The 19,221-nt window shown below is 29.9% G+C and overlaps 1 protein-coding gene across 1 annotated transcript; it reads left to right on the forward strand.

The window, feature by feature from the left end:
• The first annotated feature begins 14,336 nt into the window (after positions 1–14,336).
• Positions 14,337–18,376, forward strand: LOC129293266 (serine/threonine-protein kinase SRK2E-like). The gene is made up of 9 exons (XM_054931135.1): positions 14,337–15,153; positions 15,795–15,869; positions 15,948–16,049; positions 16,126–16,179; positions 16,373–16,465; positions 16,680–16,772; positions 17,363–17,467; positions 17,547–17,645; positions 17,816–18,376. The coding sequence occupies exons 1-9, from the start codon at positions 14,977–14,979 to the stop codon at positions 18,107–18,109; spliced, it is 1,092 nt and encodes a 363-aa protein (XP_054787110.1). The 5' UTR covers positions 14,337–14,976; the 3' UTR covers positions 18,110–18,376.
• The last annotated feature ends 845 nt before the right edge of the window (positions 18,377–19,221 follow it).

Consider the following 19,221-nt stretch of genomic DNA (forward strand, 5'->3'; position numbering starts at 1 on the left):
GTCGTCGCGTATTTAATCTATCATGTGACGCCCGCCAACCGGTTTGTCTTGGACCGGACTGACTCAGTGAAATGTCCCGGGACTCCCATCCCTCCTTCCCCAAAATAACATCTCTTTGACACGTGTACTCCAATTTTAAGGGTTGCTGAAATTATCTACCTCTTGTCCCCTTATGCAAGTATTCTTCTCTTAGATTTGATCAGCACTTTATCGTCCCTCAAAACATACGCCCTCCGTTTTTATTTATAGAAAAACTCAAAAAACTAACATTTTTAATTTATTTTATATAAATAAAATTATACTTTTAATATGTATTTATTGTAAACTTTTTAAATTAGCCCTCATAATTTTATCATTTATAATCATAAAAAATAATTAATAAAAATTTGATTAACAAGATTAATAAAGGTATTGTAGTTTAATTCTTTTATTTGTAGACACGACTAATATAATTAACTATTTTTTTAAATTGTGTAATGTAATTTTTTTCTCTTACAAATAAAAATAGAAGAAGTAAGTTCTAATATTAAAAATTATAATTTAAGATTTGAGTTCAGTTGAGTGAAAGAAATTAATCCTTATAATATAATAAATTAATATTTGAATATGTACTAAAAGATATATTAAAACATCCAGTTGTGCTTTGAATAAGTGAGGATATTTGGAAGCAATAAAAAATATCAAAAACTATACAAATTTAGGAGGTACTAAATTTTTTTTTTACCCCTTCATTAAATGTTACAATATTTTAAAATCTCAAGTGCCTAGAAACAATTATCAGTTATAATTAGAATTAGAGTGGGTATTTCTGGAAACAAATATTAATAATACTTAGACTTTTGTATTGGGACTTGATATTTAGGGACTGAAGGAAGGTGAAAATTAGAACTTATATTTAGGCATCCAGGAAATACTCTTCAAGATATAATGTTGTTGTTTTTTTTTTTATAAAAAAAACTTGCCATTTAATTTGTTATAACTTAATTTTTTTTAGATTTTATTTAGGTCTATTTTTTACTTTTCTTTTTCAATAATTTAAATAGAATACTCTTCCTTATGACTTTGTTGTGTTCAAGTTTCTAGTTCCCGAAATTAAAGATCAATTTACAGGTCAAAAAATTAAAGATAAATTAATAAAAAGACATTATATCTTAATTTCTGGTAATTGAAATACATACGGGTGGTGAATTAATGTGTAAAGATACTTATACAACGATAATGTGTGCAAGTTTATACTATTAGAATATTATATTTTAAATGACAATTATTCTTGGTTAATCTTGATCCATTGCCAGTGCTTTTTAAAATGTCATAGCCATGTGCTGCTGATGGAAAGAGTTCCAAATCTAACCCAACGTACTTTTTTTCGTTCTTTATTATTTTATTTTTTTACCAAAGTTCTTTATTATTTTATGAAAACGTGTTTTACTTGCCATATACACAAGCCATGGTGTTTAACCAATAAAATAGTTACCACTTACCCCTCAGCCTGAAAAAAAAAAAAAAAAATTGGGATGGACCGATTAATTTACTTGTCTTAAAATCAGAGCATGGTTTGTTGACTGAAGTTTGAACAACCTCTTATATTTGAATACGTTACGTACTTCATGCTATACACTAGTGCGACAGCGTGACAGTCAAGGAAGAGTAGAGTCGAATAATAATAACTTTTACAAACTACATTCTTTCTAATTTTATTTATAAATTATTTTTATCAATTTGATTAATATTAATATAATAAAAATATAAAAAATAAAAATTAATAAAATTTTAAATATAATTATTATTAATTTAATGACTTATGAACCAAACCATTTCATCAGAAAGTTAATAAAGTGGACCTGAATAAAGAAAAGAAAGAGGGGTGTGGTTTTCGAAAAGTAGGTTAGGAGGCCACCGAGGTGGAACCATGTTACCAGAGAGGCAGAGATTCCCAAACGCGTTGTAAATGAACACTCCGTCCGTTCATGGTATTTTTAACTGACATTCGTCTCTAATAAAATAATTATTTATTTTTTAATTTAATATTATTTTTTATATTTATTTTTATTTAATATGATATTTTATTTTAAGATAAATATAAAATGATTGATTTATTATAGACACAAGAACATAATAATTACCCTTTAAAATATTAAAAATATTTTATATTTGTTAATACTAATATTTTAAAAAATACTTTGTATTTTTTTAAAGATGATGTATCATTTATTTTTTTTTAAAATATCATTTGACCTCCTTGTATTTTAATCATGTTTTGTTTTTAATCTTTATAATTCATTTTTATGATTTTTATCCCTTTCGTTTGATCTGTTTAGAAAATTAGTTTCTTTATTTTGAAAAATATTCAAAAGGACCCTGAGTTAGTTCAAACAACATTAATTTTGCTAAGGTTCAATGCCCTTTTGCTTATATGATGCCCCTCCTGATTTTTTTAAATAAAACCAAACTTGTAATTAGATAAATGTATAATTTTTTTTATGTTGGCATATTTTTTTCAATCATCTAGTGTGTTTGATCATCTTAAGTCCATATCGACAGAATTAACATTGTTTTGGTTATCTCATGGTCCTTCTAAGTGTTTTTAAAATATAAGGACTAACATTTTACATGAAACAAACGAAAAGGAATGGAAAATCATGAAAATAAACAATAAACACTATAAACAAAACATGATTACAATTTAAAAATAGAAGGACTTGAATTGATATTTTTCTAGTTTTTTTTTCATAAAAAATCAGGTAAATGAAAGACAAATAATCTTATAATTTTAGAAGTACTTATAAAAATATATTTTCAAATTATTGTGACAGACAAGATGTTTGTTTTCAAAACACGCACTCTGTTAGGATGCTATAAACTAGCTCTTCATTAATTCATTTAGACGAATTGACAAGTTTCAATGCAAACATTTTTTCTCCAAAAGATATGAATATAAGTAAGAAAAGTAAATGGAGATGGCTGCTTTTTTTCAAGGATTAGGATTATATGCGCTTTCAAAGAACGAAAGCCTCTTCCTATTTCAACATTTGACGCTTTTTTAAATCTTGTGTGTATCCAACCAACTTTCCTCCCCTCATATCTCACCACTATACATACATACACACATACATATATATATATATATATATATCTCATAATCTTTATCTCCATAATAGCCAAATGGAGATCACCAAATTCAACGTCCATCGGTCAAATTAAAATCACACACATATAATCCTAAATTCCTAATATAGGTCAACTTCAGTACAATTACATACTTCATCTAGGTTCTAAAATTAATAAGATTTTTTTTTTATCACACGATATCCCAAAAAACCTAAGACATTAGCATCATCCATCTGGATTAATCTAAACCCTCACTTTATGTAATTATTATTACTAACTGTAGTCTTATGAATATTTCAATTATGCAGGTGGCATATTTATTTAACTTAAAGATATATTTTAATATTTAAATTTAAGATTTTAAGATGAGTTACTTCAATTTCCAAAACTAGTTGAATCAAATACTCCCATGGTAGAGTCTACTTTTTTTTCTCTCATAATTTTCAATTTGCTTTCTATGTAAAATCCTCGTATAAAAAAATGTCAACATATTTTGCTCAAAAAAAAAATGTCAACATATCTACAAAAACTACTCCACAAAATACCTCGAATTTTATAATATATTTTTGTTCCAAGTAACGTTTGGCGGTTTGGGGTTGTCAAAGTGGGAGTTGTACTGCTGAAAAGATATAATGAAGTGGGACCCTTTGGATATTTGGTCACGTCTCTAAACTCACCGTCACGGAGATGGAAAAAAAAAATTTGTGCACAAATATTTTTAGTTAGTATGCAATATTGCGGTAATATATAACTATAATCTCATTAATTATTAATACTCAAAATATATTGTGTTAAAAAAAATTATAATAAGAAGAAGAAGAAAAATACAATTATCAGTTTTCATAATTTTATTGCATTTTATTTTTAATTCCTGTAATTTTCTTCAGTATATTCAATTCTCATAATTGCAGCATGATTGGATAATATTTATTACTCAAGTTTCTATAATTTCAGTTTTTTTAGTTTATATAAAAAAATAAAAACATTGAAAAAAAATTACATTAATTAGAAACAAATTTTTATAAAATTATAGGCATTAACAATTACTCATTCTATTAAAAAATATAAGATATTTTTTAATGACTTAAATGTTAAAAATTATAAAATATTTTTAATCTTTTAAGATATAATTATTATATTTTTTTAAAATGTCCCTATTGATGAATAACTTTATATTTATTATAGAGTATTTAATAAAAATAAATATAAAAAGATGAAATTAATTTGAAGATAGTAATTATTTCATTAAAAGGTAAAATTTAATTAAAAATATTTTATATTTTAAAAAAAAGGGATTATGAATTTTCTAATAAGAGTGCAACAAATCCCATCTCAAATCTACTTCTCAAACACCGAGGGAGAACCGAGAACATAATAAAAGATGCTTTTTTAATTTTTTATTATTATTTTACTAACCCAAAAAGACAAGCCTTAACAACCGTTAGATTCCTTGCATTTTCGTCCGTATAGAATTAAGATTCTCTACGCGCCTGGCGCCTGCGGTTCGGGGTCCTGTTCACCGAATCATCTTTTGCATTATTATTTTATCATTAAATAATAAATATTCATCTTATTATTCTTATGTTCGCTGGCGTTGTGCATTTTTATTTTTATTATTTCTTATCTAAAACCTGTTATTTCAATTGGATCGCCCCCATTTCCCGCGTCTGTATTGCCTTTGTCGGATGCTTCCATTGGAAGAAATAAGAATCCGCACCTTTCTGACTATAAATGAATAAATAATAAAAAAATCCGTCAAGAGAAATTCAATACCTCTCACTTCAGTTTCTCAAAATGCCCACCTTTACTTGCTTTATTCACTAACGGTACCATATTCCTACATCGTCCATGAAATTCACAATTTTCTAAGCAAATATTATAAGGTAAATACGAAATTTGTGAGCAAAATTAATTGAAAAAATTTCCCCAAAATCCCTTACAAGTGAATTTATTTATTTTTATAAGGGATCTAGAATTTGTGTAAGGACTGAGATTTTTTAGAAGAATAAAAATTAATAAGTAGATTACTAGAATGCCTATACTTAATCTTTTAGGGATATACATTTTTAATATATTCATATGCATTTTCATAAAAATTAAAGACATATTCAAATATTCATAACTATTATCACGGGAAAAGAGAATCTAGTTGTATTTGAAAATTAAAATTATAAATATCTATGAATGATGTTCTAAAAATTGAAGATACATTTAAATATGTATAATCAATATTATGAAAAATATTATTTCATCTTATGCAACACTCTCTTACATGTGCATGCTTCTTCCATATATATGAGGAAGCTACTATTAGATGCAAAATATTATCATGATGTTGCATATTTTGTCACATACAATCATATACAAATATCTTTCATTGGTGTACTTTTTCTGCATCCATATGTAAGATTCTTTCATGATATACAATATTCTCCTATTAGGTGCAAAGCTCTATCACAAGATGGAATGTGTCATTGGGTGCAATACATCTTCCATGATATGCAGATATCTTTTGTTGATGCACATTTTCTTTTACGGAAAAATTTAATGTTCTTAATTATTGACACCAAAAGATCTTGATCCTTTAATATTCCCATATATTGACACCAAAGGACTCTAAATATTGACACCCAAAAACCTTGGTCCTTCCATAGATTCTACATGCTTTAGAGTAATAAATTTATTGGTGAGAGATTTTTAGGCAAGTTTCCCATATTCTAGACTTCATTTTGCTATTCAGACTTTTACTAATTTAGATTTTCTGTTGACCATCTGATGATTTAGAAAGGAAGTTATATTGAATATGTTTCTTTTATATTTTTGTATTCTTTGATTTTTTAAGTGTTTTTAATAATCTCTCAAGTCAAAGATTAAACAGTTCTATCTTTAATTTTTAATCATGTTCTTGTGTCTCGCAATTGATCAGTTATTCATTTCATGCAATTCTTATTTAGATTTAATATTCAATTCAATTGATTACTAAGTATTTTGGTTGAATCTAAGATAAAACAAAACAGACAGACAGAATCATTTGAAAAAAAAACCAATAACATTGTTTATTTTAAATTTATAAAGGATAAGTTTAATTTTTAATAAAAATAAAAATTTAAAAAAACTTTGTTTAAGCCTTAGAAAAACCATGAATAATCAAATTGAATCAATTATATCAAAGCAGACGATATGCCAATAGTATTTTAATGGTATTTATAAGATTGATAAGTTATATATTTGGTACATTTGAAAAATGGCCATGTGATTGATGAATTATTTGTTCAATGAAAGTGATATTATAAAATGTGGGAGTCAAGATTAAGTTGATAGTTTAATTAGTAAATAGATTTAGCATATAAATGTGAAGTTAAAAAGAGAGAATGGTCAAAATAGGAGCAAAACAAGATCTTGAAGGGATTGAGATGCAGGTGAGATAGATTAACAATAATTGACCTAATATATATAATAATTAATAATTGTTAGGCGACAGCAAAACGTCTGCTTAAGCTGACCATAACACACGTCAACATAAACAAATTAGCGATGGACCGTCATGGAAGACTCTGGAGGGAAGTGAGGGGCAAAATGGTAAATTGGAGGAGATGTTTGGTTGGGTCACTATTAAAATGGATTTAAATATTGGATAAAGCTAAAAGTGGTCAAATAAAATAGGGGCATAAGATTCTCTTAAATCTGCTTCCATTGGAAGTAATGATAGCATAATGGAATTTTGAAGCCTCATGGGTCATGACTTGGGAGGATCTTTTCGTGTTTCAACGCACAATAAAAGAAACATTTCACGTTTGATTCGGTCAATTCCAAAGAATGAAGAATCCTAAGTGCCTCGTTAAAAAAGTTACGCTCTCTTTTTCTGCTTTTAGCGATATTTTTCTTGAAGACATCAACATTTTTTTTCATTTTGTTCAACATGTATAATAAAGAGGGATAATTTAAAATTTTAACTAATAGAAGATAAAAATACACTCTTGAATTTATTTTCAAAAACATACTCCCTTCATTAAAAAATATAATGCATTTTTAAAAGTAAAATATTAAAAAATATATGATATTTTGAATCTTTTAAAATATAATTAATAAAAATTTTCTAAAAAAACCTTAATTAGGAGTGTAATTAATGAGATTTTTTTAAATTAAGATACCTTATTAAATAAAAATAAACATAAAAATAGTGTCTAATTTTAAAGACAATTAACGAATTCATTGAGGTTTGATCCAATTAAAAATACTTCATAATATTAAACAGTGAAGATACTTCTTACTACTTAATAATATCCTATTTGTTGGATAAATTAAAAAAAAAGGCAGCAAGCTAGAGAGATGCCTTTTATTTATAATTCCACTATATTCTAATTTTAATTATTGATAATCTCTCTCTCTCTCTCTCATTAGATAGTTGTCACAAAATTGGTATCTTCAAATGATAATATCTTTTACTAACGATATAAAATTGGAGATATATATTTTTTATTATTCTGTTAAAATTTGACATTTTCATTAGATATTTCTAATTGTTAAAAATATTTTTTACAAAAATAAAATAAATATTTAATACTAAAAATTCATATAAATGATATATGGAAATGTATTTTTTATATATGTAATTTACATGCATTTTTCATTTATTATATGAAATGTGGGCCATGAATTATAATATTCATTGTTATGAACAGTAAGAAATTTTATTATTTTTTTGATCTATTAGAATGGTTTCAAGCTTGTAATGTCATTGAATATATTATGTAATGTTATTAATGTTTTATCCATTTGGGTATCTTTTCGTGGGTGTTCGTGTCCACACCCATAAGGAGTGGTGGAAGTTTGATTCTTGCTTGGCTGACGAGATTTTTGATTCCTTTGTGACTGAAGATTGATGAAGCTTTGTGCTTTATGAAACTTGACCACGGAAAGTTTGATGCCTTGAAGGAGATCGTTAATTTCCATGGAGATTCTCACAAACCTGAAATCCAATAAATGGTAGTATCTGTAATTGTTCACCTTTCTTTTTTCTCTCTCTGGGAATATGACATACGCTACTATAATTTTTCAGTTTTATAACTATACGTTGAGCAACGAGCCAAATAATCAAATTAATCTTTTAGAAAATTGTCATAAAATCCCTCCTTAAAAAGGAAATTAGTTAATCGTCTCGAATACAAAATCTGCGAAGCGGTGGACTTCCCGCCCCCAATCACTGAATTGTCTCGACATCTACTCAATACCAGCCACTCAAAAAGGAAGGGCAAGACTCTTCCCATTGAAGTCTTAAACAAATTCTCAAGCACATGATTAAATTTTGTATGATATATATATATATATATATATGTATGTATGTATGTATGTATGTATATTTGTCATTGATGGGTTTGATTTTCTTTTTATGTGCTTATTTATGAAGAGGGACAAAAGATCATGGTGAGCAATGAGGACGAAGTGTTGTTATTGTTGGCACTAACAAGACGAAGAAGAAGGCATGGGATATTAAGGAGACAAAATAGAGAATTGTGCAAATCATGAATCGGAGTTGAATGGGAAGAGTAAGACAGACTCTCTTGATTGTGATTGCTTTTGGAATGGAATCCCACCACCAAACAGTAAAATCATTTCCATCTTGCATGCGTCCCCATTCTCATCATCATCATCATTGTTAATTTAATTTGCCTTTAAGCCCTTCTGTTAATTTAGGATAACAATGTACCATTTTGAAAAACATTAGGGTAACATTGTGTCTAAAACATATTTCAAGATGCCAATTGCACTGCGCGAAAATTTTGGAGATAGATTTGTATATTAACCTTTTTATTATTTTTTTAAATATATAAGTTGTTCTGATCTTCTTAGCATGTACTGATTCATTTACTAAACCAGATCATTTAGATGTTACCATATGATCCACTCCATCCTGTCTTGAAAGCAAGATTTAGCTGAGGGATTTGTTTTGGTTCTGATGTAAGACCTTAATATTATGTCCCTCGTTTTATATTTCTTTTTCTAAATTGGTCTAATTAATTTCAAGATTTTTTTTTTCACTTTATCTCTCACGTTTAATAAACTTACTCAATTTTTTAACTTTCGAAAATTAGTTAACTACATTGTACATTTATAACATTAAAAATGTATTTCAATATTGCGAACTCCCACGAAAGAATGATAAATTAAGCTAACATTGCGCTTAATGTCAGACCATGAAGACCCTGTGGGTGAAAAACTCTGAGCATAAGAGCAATAAACCCCATTAGGGGTAATGCTGGGCTGAAATGTGTCTTGTACTTAGGTTTGGCCCACAATCTAGGCCCAATAGTAATCCTGTAACATTAGGACCACTTGATACTCCAGTTTTGGGCCGTACCCAATAACATTCAATTGATTTGAAGTGCGCTTTTCCAGTGCTCCCAAAAATCCCATTTGTTTCTTTTCTTTTCTTTTGGGTTTCTTTTTTTTTTTTTTTAAATTTGTCTAGCCCAGGTCAGGTAAAGGCAGGGCAGGCTGGTCTCATATTTTCTATTTTTTTTTCCATGAAAAGCCTTTTTATTTTCATTTGTAACTCATATGGATTTATTTTACAATGTATAATTTCTTCATCTTATATTGAATATACATGATACACACTCACACATTCATGCTATATACTTGGTTGGTTCAAGCGTCATGCACTCCATATTTTTCAAACACAATAAAAAGGTTACCCTATTTTTAGGAATCAACAATATTTAATTTTAATGGAGCGTTTAGATTAATGAAAATTTGAATTTAAATTTGTATTCAGTCTAAATTTTTTATTTAGATATACAAAAATTAAAAAAATTTAATTTTATTTAAATTCAAATCTATCTTTTATTACAATTATTTTATAATTTTAAATTCTCTCTATATTTCAATGATTTAAAATTATAATTACTTTAAATATCTTGTTTTTATCGTGTTTTCACTTACTGTTCTTATCGTGTGAGTGTGAAGATGGATCGTAATCAAGTGTAGATATAACCATATAGAGAACTGGGGAGATAGAGACAAGCAAGTCAGGGTTGTTATGTAGTGTAGGTGGAATGAGGTTACTAAAAGAGAATGGACAACCCAAAATAAAATGGGAAAGAGTGTGTGCGTGTACATTGAGGAGAAAGAGATTTTATATGTATTAATTTGGTTGTTATATTGTAAGTAACCCAAAGTCAAACAAAAAATTTAAAAAAATCGAGAAACGATAACTACTTTAGGAAGGGACCAGAAACTAGAGCGTTACTTAGCTCGAATATTTATTGTTCATTTACTTCCTTTTCAGGATTCTCGCAAAAAATAATATTCTTTTAATTTTATTCATAAATTATTTTCAATACATTTCATTAATATTAAAAATATTTTTAAAATTTATTAACTCTGTCTTAAAAATTAATAAATTTTTAACTTTATTTTTATTAAATATATATATTTTAATAATATATTTTTTCAACAACTAATGAAAGATAAAAAAAAATTTATGATAAACACTTAATAACATAATTTATAAAAAGAATTAAAATTTTGTTTCTTTTTTTGTTTTGTAAATAAGACTAGGTGGAGGTAATAACCATCTCTTATTCATTGAATGGAATGACAGGATTTTATAACAATGGTTGATGATTGATTATAAATGTTATTCCCTTTTGGTAGGGCTTATTATTTTATGATTTGTTTGATCGTAAAGTCCTAACAAGCTTCCACCTGTCATGACATCACTTATCACTACCTTCATATTTTAATTTAATTTTTTAAGTGCAAGTCACTTTAAGATTTGGCATTCGCACATGGATTGCTTTGTGACTGCTTTCTTTTTTTCTTGCACACTACTTTATCATATAATTGGGAATGCTCTTTATAAATAATAATCGCCTTCGAAACTTTCCCATGTTGTTTTTTTGGAACCTGAGCACAGGGGCCCTCCTTTCTTTTTAACTAATTTTCCCCTAACGAATTTGCTTAGTTTTGTTTCTAAATATACTCCTTTAATTCTAATTATTTTACTATAATAATTTTTGCGAATTATAGTGTAAGTCAAATGCCTCACCAGATGTTAATTTTAGGAACTTACATGAGTAGCATCATTAAGTTACAATCAATCAAATTATACTAAGTTATACTATTTATTTGTACATTTGAATAATGCGATTTATTTTTAGTGATCTGGATAGTTTTATGCTGAACTTTATTATTTTTTAAATGTAGTAATTTTTAGAGATAGAACGGCCGCTCTTTATTAAAAATGTTATTCTATATGCTAATGGAATACCGTTTATTGTAATTTTACGTAACGAACTTAATCATTTTGAATTATTCAATGATTTTTCATCACAAGACCATATTATATCAGAAAATAAATTTTCAAACCATATAACATTGTATCATCAATTATTACGGTCACTTGTATGACTCTAAGCCCTCGCACTATTTTTTAAAATGTTCGGCCGAAAAAACTAGGAAAAATAACATCAAAGAATCATTGTATAATATTTATATCACATAAAAATCAAATAATTTTATATTTTCATTGCAGCCCTCTAGTCCTTTTCACATATTAGTTTTATAAGTAAAAAGATTGAAATGCCCCTCATAGTTAAAGTAAAAAGAAAAAAAAAGAAACTCCTCCCATTGCTAGCCGTTGGATCACCACCAGCAACAAGGTTGTCGGAGCCCCTACTGCCGCTAGGGTCGCCGAAGCTTTGGTAACATTTTATTTTAAAATTGAGATTTTTAGGTGGCTAAGGATGGGTTTCATCCCATGACTCTTGGCCACCTAAAAAATTTAATGGCCACTAGGCCACCAAACCCTTTAATATATATATGTGGCAAAAAAGATTATAAGTAATAAACCAAGTATAAAATCACTTTCACGTAATAATCTAATGTGTGTTGTTAATTTTTGAATAAAATTTGTTATTTTATAAATGTCACTTATTAATCTAACATGAATAATTACAAATTGAGAGTTTCAAAACTTCACTCATTTTACTTGTTAAATGTCCCAATGTGTTGTTGTTAACTACAAATAGGTTATTGTCAAAATTAAATGGATACTCGTCAGTGAATGACTAACACATACAACTAAATCCTTCTTATCATTTTTTCTAACTTGTTAAAACCATAATAGATTCTTATTAATTTTAAATGAATTGTTATTATTTTATAAAATGTTACTTATTAATCTGACATGGATAATTACAAATTACAGGCTTCAAAACTTTACTTATTTTACTTGTTAAACGTTCCAATGTGTTGTTGTCAATTACAAGTAGGTTGTTGTCAAAATCAAAAGGATACTTGTCAATGAATGACTAACATGCATAATTAAACCCTTCCTATCATTTTTTCTATGTTAAAATCATAATAGATTATTGTTAATTTTAAATGAATTGTTGTTATTTTATAAACGTCACTTGTTAATTTGACATGGATAATTATAAATTGAAGGCTTTAAAACTTCACTCATTTTATTTGTTAAACGTCCCAATGTGTTGTTGTCAACTACGAATAGGTTATTGTCAAAATCAAACGGATACTCATCAGTGAATGACTAACATACACAACTAAACCCTTTCCATCATTTTTTCTAACTTGTTAAAATCATAATAGATTCTTGTTAATTTCAAATGAATTGTTGTTATTTTACAAATGTCACTTGTTAATCTGACATAGATAATTACGAACTGAGGGCTCAAAATTTCACTCATTTTCCTTGTTAAACATCCCAATGTGTTGTTGTCAACAACAAATTGGTTGTTGTCAAAATCAAACGGATACTCATCAATGAATGACTAGCACACATAATTAAACCTTTCCATCATTTTTTCTAACTTGTTAAAATCATAATAGATTCTTGTTAATTTCAAACGAATTGTTATTATTTTACAAATGTCACTTGTTAATCTGACATGGATAATTATAAATTGGGAGCTTCAAAACTTCACTCATTTTACTTATTAAATGTCTCAATGTATTGTTGTCAATTACGAATAAATTGTTGTCAAAATCAAATGGATACTTATCAGTGAATGACTAACACACACAACTAAACCCTTCTTATTATTTTTTCTAACTTGTTAAAACTATAATAGATTCTTGTTAATTTCAAATAAATTGTTATTATTTTACAAATATCACTTATTAATCTGACATGAATAATTATAAATTGAAAGTTTAAAATTTCACTTATTTTACTTGTTAAATGTTCTAATAATTGTTGTCAAAACCAAATGAATATTTGTTAGAAAAATCGATAGGAAAGGTCAGTATGTATTAGTTATTCACTGATAAGTATCCGTTTAATTTTGGTAATAACCTATTTGTGATTGACAACAATACATTGAGACATTTAACAAGTAAAATGAGTGAAGTTTTGAAGTCTTCAATTTATAATTGTTCATGTTAGATTAACAAGTGACATTCATAAAATAATAAATTTTGTTAAAAAATTAACAATACATATTAAATTATTACATAGAAGTAGTTTTGTGTTTGGTTTACTACTTATAATTTTTATATATATATATATATATATTAAATAGCCTGGTGGCCTAGTGCGCACCAAATTTTTTAAGTGGTCAAGGGTTATAGGATCAAACTCACCCATAGCCACTTAAAAACCTTAGTTTTGAAATAAAATTTTGTAGGGGACCAACCTCTAGTTACTTCGCCCGCAACAGGGGCTCTAGCGACCTTGCTACTGATGGAGATCCGATTGCTTGCTCCTGCGACGGTGGGGGTTTCTTTTTTTTTTTTAACTATGAGGAGTATTTTGGCGTTTTTGCCTATGAAATTAATATGTCAGAAGGACTAGAGAACTGCAATAAAAATATGAAATTATTTGATCCTTATATAATATAAATATTGTACAGTGATCTTGAATGCTATTTTTCAAAAAACTAACATATCCATCAAATAGAAAATGCACAGTCTGGTCATAAAAATGAATGTATTAGTTAATTGGTCATTACATAAAAGAAATCTAAACTTAGCCATTAAGCACATTGTTATTCTCTATTTTATATTCATTAATCTTATATAAATTATTTTATCTTTACTTTATTTTGAAGATAAACAAAATAGATTTTTCATGAAAATATTATCTTATCTGCGATCAATATTCAATTAAAAGAAATTAGAAAGAGTGCATGTTTTTTCCCTTCGGACATCACGTTCCTGTGCACCTTATCTTTGGTGAGCCTAACCTCTTTTTCTTTCCACTTTTGATCACCCTTTCTGAACTGCATTATGGTCATTGGCTCCAAACTCCAAACCCCAAACTCGAACCACAGAGTTGACCATTTGTGTCTTCCTCAAAATGCCCAAGGCTATTTCTGTCTTCGCAGTTGGATCTCACTGATTTTGACACAAAACTACTGATAATTTCTCTGCCCAGCTAAAAATATCTGCTTAGTCCTTCTCTCTCAGAAAGGTTTTGGATAAAATCGGGAAAGATAACTTCCAGGAGGGAAAGCTAGGAAAGGTGCGCAAAGATCTACAGGGAGCAAAACAGAATAAGAAGGGTTCACGATTCACGAGCTCATCATCAATCACTCATCGCTTTCTGCAACTCCAAAACTATATATTCAAGTGTTGGAAAATAAAATCTTAAGTACCCTTTCAGGTTGGTGAAGCTTCACGGGCTCAAAACCATCTTTTTGATCCCTTTCTTCACCCACTTCCAGCCCTTGTTCGTCTCATCTAATCCAGTGGTCTAGGTTCCACCGCGTCAAACTTCGCTGGCTTTTCGTTATTCGATCTGATTGAGGTTTTTGGGGTTCTTCCTTTCATCTGTTGAGATGATAATGTGAGAACCGAGCTTCTTAGAGATTTCTACATAAGGGGGGGTTTCCAGTGGAGGCACAAATGGATCGTTCGGCCATCACAGTTGGGCCAGGAATGGATATGCCGATCATGCATGACAGCGATCGATATGAACTCGTGCGCGATATTGGGTCTGGCAATTTTGGGGTCGCAAGGCTTATGAGGGACAAGCAGACGGAGGAACTCGTTGCTGTGAAGTATATTGAGAGAGGTGATAAGGTTAGTGTCCTTGTTATTTATTTCGTCTTTTCTATTTGGGGTTACCTGAAGTGGATGCCAGATATTTACTTATTTGGTAATTGAAAGAGTCGAAAATCTCCGGTGACGAATTACATCCTGATTAAAACCATATCGGTTTCGGGACTCATACATTCCGTTACCCGTTCCTTTTAAATAGAATTTGAGTCCCAGAGAACTGTCTGCGTTTTTTTTTTTGCCATAAGAAGTTAATTGTTTTTCTTTTTTCTACTTGTAACTGCAGTTTAATGATGTCTTGAATCTTTGGTTTGAGCATTAGTTAGCTCTTAAATTAATTTTTATTCTACTTATATTTATTGATATTCTTTTATTTCTTGGGGTTTGTATTGTGCCTGCTGTATGCATGTAGTAGCTTCTTAATGGATGGCTTAGAAATATGAGCAGTATCCTTGGTTACTAACACATGATGGAAAAATGAAACGTTGTCCTGAAATATTCTCTGTACGCCGTATCTTCCCCATGGTTCCTCATTGCTTGAAGTTATTCAACTCATTGGACTTAATGTACTAAGCTGTGGACTTCCTAATTTTTGGTACAGTTGCACTCTAACAGATATTATGTTGCTTTGGTGATGATCAGTAATCTTACTTGTTTCTTAACAGATAGATGAAAATGTACAAAGGGAAATTATAAATCACCGGTCACTGAGGCATCCTAACATTGTCAGGTTTAGGGAGGTCTGTACAACCCATTGTCAATCATATCTCTTCCTATCATGGAAGTATTTGCTAGCTTACTTGTCCTTTTGACTGTAGGTCATATTGACCCCATCACATTTAGCTATTGTAATGGAATATGCTTCTGGAGGGGAGCTATTTGAACGAATATGCAATGCAGGGCGGTTCAGTGAGGACGAGGTTCTTTTCCATTAAACCAGTGTGTTTGTTCTGTGATGTGTCAGTCACCTTTAATGTGGATTGTGTGGTGTTGCAGGCGCGGTTCTTCTTCCAACAGCTTATATCAGGGGTTAGCTATTGTCATGCAATGGTATGCAAGATTAAGTAGCACATTTAGGGGGCATTTAGTACATTGGCATGTATCCTAGATGTACACCGTATGCCAAATGCCTCCTCTTTCTTTGCTCGACTAATTTTTTTTTCTTTCTTTCTTTTGGGCTGCCCAGAAGACCTAGTGAGATCTTTGAATTGATTTTCACTGTTCTGTCTTTTTCACTTTAAAGCAAGTATGCCATCGTGACTTGAAGTTGGAGAACACATTGCTAGATGGAAGTCCAGCTCCACGTTTGAAGATTTGTGATTTTGGATACTCAAAGGTATACTTTCTTCTTCAAATTTCTTATGTGGAGCAACAGCTATAAACCTGATATTTCAGATTGTTGCACTCAAACTGGGAAAAGAGCATTATCTAGAAAGTTTAATTAAAAGTAGCTTTTCTTGTAGACCAAAATATTCTCTTTCTATCTCCCTTGTCTTTGGTGTATCAAGTTGTAATCTCCTTGGATCTTGTACCATGGTTTACTCTTGCAGTCGTCGGTGCTCCATTCACAACCAAAATCTACCGTTGGTACTCCTGCGTACATTGCTCCTGAAGTGTTGCTGAAGAAGGAATATGATGGCAAGGTATATGTAACTTCTATCACCAGGAGACAACTCATCTGACTAGCGACTCTAAGCATTTCCGCTTAGGATGCGCTCCTTTTTTTATTTTATAATACAGAATTTACTGTTTCTGTTTTTTATTGGAAGTAGTTATGTGTGACTACAACCACCCATGAATTAGTTCCTTGGCTTCTATGATCGGGTGGGAAAAAAGAAAGGACAAGTTAAGCAATTTTCTGGGGTCTAATTCATTCTTTTGATTGTTTACTGTCAAGTTTCTTGTCTTCCCCACTCTAATTTTAATGTTCCCCAATGATAAGATCTTTTGTGTTTGTTGGTGTTGGGAAGAGAGGGACGGTTAGAGAATCACAGAGGTTTGCCTAATTCTTTTTCCCATTTGGAAGTTCTGAACTATGCGTTAGCTTTCATTTATGGTTAGAAGCAAAGTCTTAAAGGCTTGTGGGCAATACCATGCCTGATCCTGTACTCATAGATACATGAAAATTTAGATTAGATGGTGATGCACAAGCATCTCATTCAGGATAGTTTTCATTTGTTACTTTATGTAATAGATACATTGTACTGATGATATTGTTGCTTAAATGACTCAGATTGCAGACGTGTGGTCTTGTGGGGTAACTTTATATGTCATGTTGGTTGGTGCATATCCTTTTGAGGACCCTGATGAACCAAAAAACTTCCGCAAGACAATACATGTAATTCATCACTTTCTTTTTCGCTCACTGGTAACTTGATGGAGATAGTATGCCTAATCTGTTTGGATATTTCTTGCAGAGGATTTTGAATGTCCAGTACTCAATTCCTGACTATGTTCATATATCGCCTGAGTGTTGTCATCTGATATCAAGGATCTTTGTTGCTGACCCTTCACAGGTTAATATATTTTAGTTGTTTAAATATATATGTCTTGAGTATGTACTTGACTTCTTCGAAAAGAATTGGATTTTTAATTATAGTCTTGTCCAATTGTGCTACATGATTTGTCTTTTTAAGAGATGAAGGCTTTGATCATCTCATTAGAAATTTACATCAATTTAAAACAGAGGATAACCATGCCTGATATTAGAAACCATGAGTGGTTTCTAAAGAATCTTCCAGCTGATCTCATGGACGAGGGGACAATGAACAATCAGTTTGAAGAGCCTGATCAACCGATGCAGAGCATTGAAGAAATCATGCAGATAATTTCTGAGGCTACAATTCCAGCAGCTGGCACTCAGTCTCTCAACCAGTATCTTACAGGTAGCTTGGATATCGATGATGACATGGACGAGGACCAGGAGACAGATCCTGACCTTGATATCGAGAGCAGTGGAGAGATAATCTATGCTATGTAACTGTATAGCTGCCAGGGGACAAATCAGGCTTGTTTTCTTCGATTAAGTTGAATATTATAAGCTGGGTTGTTGATAGGTTGCAGGAGATGTGGAAAAAAGCTTTAAATCTCAAGAGTGAAGGATTCTGTGATTGGATTTTTCTTATGCATTGAGAGTCCATCCTGCTTGTATGTTATTGTCTGATCTTTCCTGCTCATGTGGTGGTGCTTTTTATTGATATGTGTTGTATTATACTATTACATTATGAATTGATGTTCCTTGTCTTCCCATCTGTTTTCCTTGATAAGCTCAATTCTTGGTCAAATTGCATACATGAATCTATTTAGGATCAGTTCGGTTGAAATTTGGAGGCTTTTGCATTTCATGATGCATAGCAACATGCAAGGATGCACGCAAGGCTTTCTTCTTCTCTAAAGGAAGGAATGAGATGTTTTAGTTTTATTTGTTTTATAAAATGGTTTGACAAAGGAGATTAATGAGAATATTTTCTCCAACACTAGCGTCAATTTGTTTACCTCTTTACAAGTGTGAATGAGTTTACTTTTTGGACTTTCTAATATACATTTATGAATAGTAAGTTGCATCTCAGAAGTTTGACTACTATTATATATGATGAATATATACAGTTTATTCCTTGATATTCGTTTTTTGTGTGTCAAACCTTGATATTCATATAAGAAATAACACTCGATACTTTTTTTAATAGTGGATTACTCATTTTACATGTTTATAGTTTTTTAAAATAAATAAATTTTGCTAAGGAGCAAATCACGAACTAAAGATGAAGGTATCCCCATTCCCCACTACCACTAACCTAGAGCAATTATCACATCCTCCCATAATGCAACCTTACTTGTGCTTTGTCCAAAACATGGTACACTGTGGAGAGAATATATATATATGGGAAGAGAGAATTTATGTGCGCTGAAAAAGTTAAGAAAATAATTATTTTATTTTATTTGGAATATTCTTATTGGTGTGGATGACATAGTACTTCGAGAGTGCAATTTTTTTTTTTTTTTGGTGCTTACGCATTCAGTATCCTAGGCAGATCATTTTTGAAGTACAACAACGGTCAAAACTAACTCGGATTCGCTCATAGTCAGGCACTT

The sequence above is a fragment of the Prosopis cineraria genome, unplaced genomic scaffold (assembly GCF_029017545.1).
Source record: "Prosopis cineraria cultivar Desert tree isolate PC_DT_omini unplaced genomic scaffold, ASM2901754v1 PC14, whole genome shotgun sequence".
NCBI lineage: Eukaryota > Viridiplantae > Streptophyta > Magnoliopsida > Fabales > Fabaceae > Prosopis > Prosopis cineraria.

Excerpts from the sequence above, each read along its gene's own strand:
- LOC129293266 (XM_054931135.1), top strand. The coding sequence starts at position 14,977 with ATGGATCGTTCGGCCATCACAGTTGGGCCAGGAATGGATATGCCGATC. Across the intron at positions 17,468-17,546 it reads ACTTCCGCAAGACAATACAT|AGGATTTTGAATGTCCAGTA; the intron begins GTAATTCATCAC and ends TATTTCTTGCAG. Across the intron at positions 17,646-17,815 it reads TTGTTGCTGACCCTTCACAG|AGGATAACCATGCCTGATAT; the intron begins GTTAATATATTT and ends AATTTAAAACAG.